This window comes from Plasmopara halstedii (assembly GCF_900000015.1).
Source record: "Plasmopara halstedii genome assembly, contig: Scaffold_589, whole genome shotgun sequence".
Lineage (NCBI taxonomy): Eukaryota > Oomycota > Peronosporomycetes > Peronosporales > Peronosporaceae > Plasmopara > Plasmopara halstedii.
Genome location: NW_020187508.1, coordinates 70,949 through 76,628, shown reverse-complemented (window position 1 = coordinate 76,628; position 5,680 = coordinate 70,949). Strand labels below are relative to the sequence as shown.

Below are 5,680 nucleotides of genomic sequence, written 5' to 3'. Positions count from 1 at the left end.
ACGCCCTGTGGGGCCTGAACAACTGCGTCACAAGACGATTAAATGTTGCTGGTGCATTGAAAACCCTTGAGGCATCACCGGCCACTCCCAGAGCATCCCACTCAATATACTTGCCGCATTGAGCGGAATATTACTCGCTCTCATGAGCAATTAGTAATAACCATCGACCTAGTCGAGTGCGTTGTACTTTGTACAGCCAACCAATTGTTTTGAAGAACATACTTCCTAGAAATTGACGTCTGTGTCGGAATGGTGGCAGCGTTTGGCTTATTATAAGTGTGATCAATACGCCACTTGCCGTTCGGCTTCCGGACACTGAATGTGGGTGTTAATGGGGAGACTTGCTCTCACCCACCTTTCCTGCGTCGTTCTTCGCACGGAGAAAGGCGTCAATGACGTCAGACTGCTCCTTGGGCAGGGACCAGTGGCGTGTTACACAGTGTTTGGTTCCTGGGACCAGGTCAATCTCACGACGCACACCTTGGTCCGGTGGAAGGGCCAACGGTGGGTCTTTGGAAGACGACGTCTTGGAATTTTTTTACCGAAGGATCCTTCAGGATCGACGATCCACTTCTTGAGCTCAGCACCTTCTTTGTGTCCTCCAGGGCAGCTTCATCCAGAAGCGACGACAAGTTAATCTCCTTGTTCGGTCTTATCATGACCACTTCAGCTAAATTGCCTGCTATTAAGGCACCGCTAAACTCTCTATAGGACACCTCGTCCAGCTCGCCTGCAGCAACTGCTTTGTAATGTGAGCAGTACTTAGTAGTTTACGTGCCACTCCACGTGCATTACAGGATCTCGCCCTTGATGTCTCGGCTATTGGCCAACCATGCCACTCTTGGTATGTAGCAACTGCTTCAATACTTGAGCTGCGCTCAGTGGGTTACGTGCCACTCCACGTTCAGCACGCGAGCCACGCTCGAGACTCTTGTTTAATACACCTTCGGTGTTTGACAACTCGGATACTCCGATATCTAGCACATTGGCCGTCCCGGTTCATTGCCCACGCCAACAGCGCTTCTGATCCCTCACCAAAGCTCCACTAGGAGACGTGTGCGTAGCACCGAAAGTCTTCGACCTCCAATCAATCCATGGTTCATGGTTTCCCAACGATACCATACCAAGGATAAGGTCATACCTTGAATCCAAGTCTAAGACGAAGCAGCGTATCACGCTACCGGAGTCAAGAAACTTGACACCGAGGTCCACAGGGACCCTCGACACGATGTTGGTGTCACTCAACCGTTCTTTCAGCGCCTCAGCATACCACTGGCTTCCTTCGATCGTGGAGCGCCGAGCATAATTGCCTGATGCCCCGGAATCCATAAGGATCTTCCGTGGCTTCTCAAAGCCTTTCATGGTCGCTGTTACGACCAGCAAGCCCAGCTTGCATGCACGTTCCGTGTTCAGGAGCACGAGGATCTTCGGGGCTGGGCACTGCTGCCCTCTACATCTTTGACGCTTAACTGAACTTGGTTCTCCCCATTAGAGCGCCTTGTGCCTACTGGGTCTTGTCGTTTCCTCCGCGATAAACCAGACTGCTTTAAAGCAAGACGATGATTTGATGAACCTTTCTACGCCTTCAGCAGGGGACAACCGGTCCGAAGATGACGGGTGTCTCCATAGACAAAACACTATCTGGTGTTCAAACGGTGCCCGGCAACTCGGAGCTCTTCCTCCTCTTTCTCAGTATTGCTGAGATCCATTCGCTCAGGCCCGCTTAAAGAGCTCCGAGGGTGTGCATTCCAGCCAAGTGAAGTTGAATTCGGCATCCAATGCCACGATCGCCGCTCCTTCAAAAGAAGGCGAATGCACACGAAAGGCTTCCATCCTGGACACGCCAGTGCGGAGTCCCTCTATAAAGACGGTCACTGCGACCACCTGGGGGGGGGTCTGCTGCAATTCCGGCAATAAAGTTCTTAGCTCTTGGACAAGGTCCACCAACTCCTTCTTGCTCTATAGGGCGGCAAGGAACGCGATCGCACCCGACTTCCCTGATTAGGCTGCGTAAACATTCGCAAAAGCTGACACTTCAGCTTCTTTTAGAAGGGGAAGGCATTTCCAACCGAAGCATCGCATGTTAGTGCCCATTCTCGCGCTCTTCCTGAGCATGGAGATAGCTAGCGCCACGCGCTGTCGCTCGTTTTGGAGCATGGCGGATGCCATAGCCATCTCGGCCTCACTCACCCAAAGTAGGAGATTCTCTTTCTCATAACCCTCAAATGTCTTATAGCTCACCTTGAGCGGCTTGGGTTGAAAGCAACCATCCGTCGTCGACGGTGGCGTCATGAACGCAGTCGACGCTGATAGCTTCTGCGGTAAGGGCTGTAACGGAGCATTTACATCAATTGAAAACACTTCTAGGCGCGCGCTTATGGCCTCGGGCTCTTGCGCAATAAGGTGCTCCCCGCCCTCAGGGCCCAGCAGAGACAGCAGCTTATTCAGCCCGTCCTGCATGCCCTGGGGCAAATAGGAGTATTCCTCCATCTTCACAGCACATCCGTCGTAACGTAACGACTATGGGTAGATTAACTACGAGTGCTACCAAGTGCAGCGGGGCTGCCGTAGCACTTTGCTTAAAAAAGGCTATGCTAAGGTCACCGACTTTACATTCTTTCCAAGAGCCAGTACAACTCTAAGTACTTAAGCCTTTTCAAGGCAAACAAACAGTTCTGTCCAGAATCGAAACTGTATATATTTGTTTGAGAGCCGTTAATATCTAAAAGCCTAAGTTTCCCTTATTAATAAAGCAAAACCTTATTAATATAGTTATATGCATTACTACTGGCAATCCTTCCTGCTTGTTACGGTGTAGCGAAACCACTGTGTGATTACACTAGCTATGTAATACAAACCTATGTACGGTCGCACAAGATTATGCGACCTGCCCTTAATTGCAAGGGTACAAGTAGCCCCATTACAGAAGGAGAGACTTCGTCCATTATATTTTAACGCTTTTCAAGTTTGCTAAAGATCTGGCTCGTCGAGGATGCGCAACGTCCGCTCGGAGCTCATGCTCATGCTCACGGATACTAAGGCGTTGGATCAGCACAAGCTTGCAGAGCTGCGAGAACTCGTGTTTTTCCGCTAGGTATGGCGGCGAAGATACGACCGCGAGAAGAAGTGTTAGAAGATCGGCTTAGAGTATACGTTTCGCGATCGAATTCCCCATCAGGGAACGATATTGTATGATTGCGCCCGCGATAACGCGATAGGATCGCGCCCAATGACGTCATAGGAAAGGCTTAGAGGTAGCACAGAGAAGCGGGCTAAAGACCTAAATATCCACTTCCAAACATGCCTTCTACTCTTCTGAGCATAACCCTCAATGCATTAATTTGAGGTAGTCGGTGAGGAAGTGCACAACATAGCACTTCGAAAATAGCGAACTCATGCAAAACCATATCTAATTAACAATGCTCATCTCAAGAGAAATTGGTCATCGACATGATCTCGAAATGTCATTGTCAGCTTATATACCATGCGTAAGAACGACCAAGGATCTTCAAGCCTTCAAGGTTTTAGTAGTGCGATGACAAAGGCCAATGCAGACATGGATGGATGTTCACAAGCAAGCGGATTAAATCGCTTTTGAAATAAAACGAAACCATGAAGACAACTGAAGTATTAGGTGAAGAAGGCTGCTAATTATCATGTTCTCACTGAGATTACGAGCTGCGTGCCTCGCAGTTACTGTGCTAATCATCTTGTTGATTCTGCTCAATCGTGTTGATGACAAGCGAATAGAACGAATGTTAAGAGAAATTAAAAATATACATTTAGTGGTTACTGATCAGACAGTTTTCACTAGTCAATCTTTGGCTAAAGAATAGGATACTTTACCTCCTCCTGATTATTAGCCAACGCGGCTATCGAAGGCTTCACATTAAACGCCTGTTGAACTTTGTCTTTGTCGAACTTCAATTGTAACCCAAACTCTTTCATTCTTTTGGCAATTCTTTCGAAATTTTCGTACTTTGCTCGCAAAAAAACCCTATTTTCAGACTCAAGACGTTTGATATCTCTGACGGAGTAACCTTTATTTATCCACTTTGAAAATAAAATTTCAGATATTGCTTTTCGGTGAAGGTGTCTTGCCGAAATTAATCGGTCTATCATCACTTCCTCGAAATCTTGCTTAGGATATTTCGTCGCCAGAAATTCGCGAAGTAACAAAACATTTCGGATTTGGGGTTTACTAAAATGACGATAGTAGAAAAACATGGGGACTATTTTAGGGCTCGACAAAGGATCTTCTTCCAACCCAAGAGTCTTCGTGAGAGAGTTTAATGACTCGTCATTGGAATTCCAATGTCGAGAGAGACCGGTGGACAGCGGGAAAAAATACCGTCATCTTCATCAGTCATCACTGCAGGCAATCTCGCAATCTCTTCTTCATTCAATTTCTCCATCAATACCTTTAACATCTGTTCTCCACAGTCGTCATTTTTTTCGATATGGTCAGCCGTGTACGCCATAAAGGTCCAGAGATGAGGACTGGATAAAAGTTGCTCGTGCACCAAATTCTCCGTTTTAGTGAGAGGAAAGATGTTCTCGGGCGAAAGACGACAACGACTCCAATACATGCGCAATCCTTTGAAGAGGCTTGCGAAAAATAACTTTCGTCGCTCTCTGTCTGCTTTCACTAAATCCAACTCATGTGGTTTCAATTGCTCAGATCGAGTAAGAGAAGATCTATCAGTGTCAAATACTCTCAAAGCAAGCAAGTCCGCTAATTGTCTGTCTCTTTCAGGGATGGGTGGCATGTTGTTGTCTACACTCTTTTCAACTGTCACTATCTTAAGACCAGTATCACTCTCAACCATTTTGGAAGTCACAATCACCTGAGCCAACTCCTTATAGAGATCAGGTTTAGAGAGTCTCTCGAAATAAGTAATCCACACTGACAATTTTCCATTTTCAAGATTCTTCATCGTGATGGCGAGATCCGGTACTATAATATGGTAAAGCTGGGCATAGCCAACGTGCTGATTATCCCATTCCAAAAACATGCTATCCAATAACTTTCGTGGGATAGAATTGGGTTTGGTCATTGCACCAGCATCCACCCAAAGTCAAAACAATTTCATCTTCAAGCAGGCCCTGTTTCTTCATGTCTAAAAGCAAAGTTTCGTATGGATTGAGATGTTCGTAGCGGGGTGTCATGGTGAGGAACTTGATGTACAACGGTAAGTTCGGGTTTTCCAGGAAATAAAGACGGCTGAGGTTCACGTCTAAAATCTCTTCTGCTTGCTTTGCGCTTACACCCAATCGTTTCCAAGATTTGAGAAGAAACGGCTCAAACTTGAGTACGATTTCTCTCAGACGATTATACTTCTCACCCTCAATGTTTTTTGAAATGATCCTTTCTTTTATGTCCGGGCTTTTGTGGATCTCCAGTTGACTCTCGTATTTGCCTCTTGCCTTGAATACTCCGAGGCTTCGAGCTAGAGAAGCGAGCATTTCATACTCATTACGGCCGGCCACATGGCTGAGTCCATTAAAAATTGCCTCGGGTGATCTGGATTCGATTATGAACGCCTTTGTGATCTTGTCTACAACTTCAAGGAGTTTATCACTCGTAAAAAAATTGATTTCAAGAGGATTGATCTTGCTCTCGGTAATCAGACATTGCTTGCATCCCGGAAGTGATTAAGCGAAAGCAAATTGAGAACTG

At 46.6% G+C, this 5,680-nt stretch overlaps 2 protein-coding genes across 2 annotated transcripts; both read right to left on the bottom strand.

Annotated features, from left to right (window-relative positions):
• Nucleotides 1-4,289: 4,289 nt before the first annotated feature.
• On the bottom strand, nt 4,290-4,937 carry PHALS_12023 (uncharacterized protein; the record flags this gene model as incomplete). Its single annotated transcript, XM_024727488.1, has 1 exon — nt 4,290-4,937. The coding sequence occupies one exon, from the start codon at nt 4,935-4,937 to the stop codon at nt 4,290-4,292; it is 648 nt and encodes a 215-aa protein (XP_024578060.1).
• A 79-nt stretch (nt 4,938-5,016) lies between these two features.
• On the bottom strand, nt 5,017-5,466 carry PHALS_12022 (uncharacterized protein; the record flags this gene model as incomplete). The annotated part of the gene is made up of 1 exon (XM_024727487.1): nt 5,017-5,466. The coding sequence occupies one exon, from the start codon at nt 5,464-5,466 to the stop codon at nt 5,017-5,019; it is 450 nt and encodes a 149-aa protein (XP_024578059.1).
• Between the last annotated feature and the right edge of the window lie 214 nt (nt 5,467-5,680).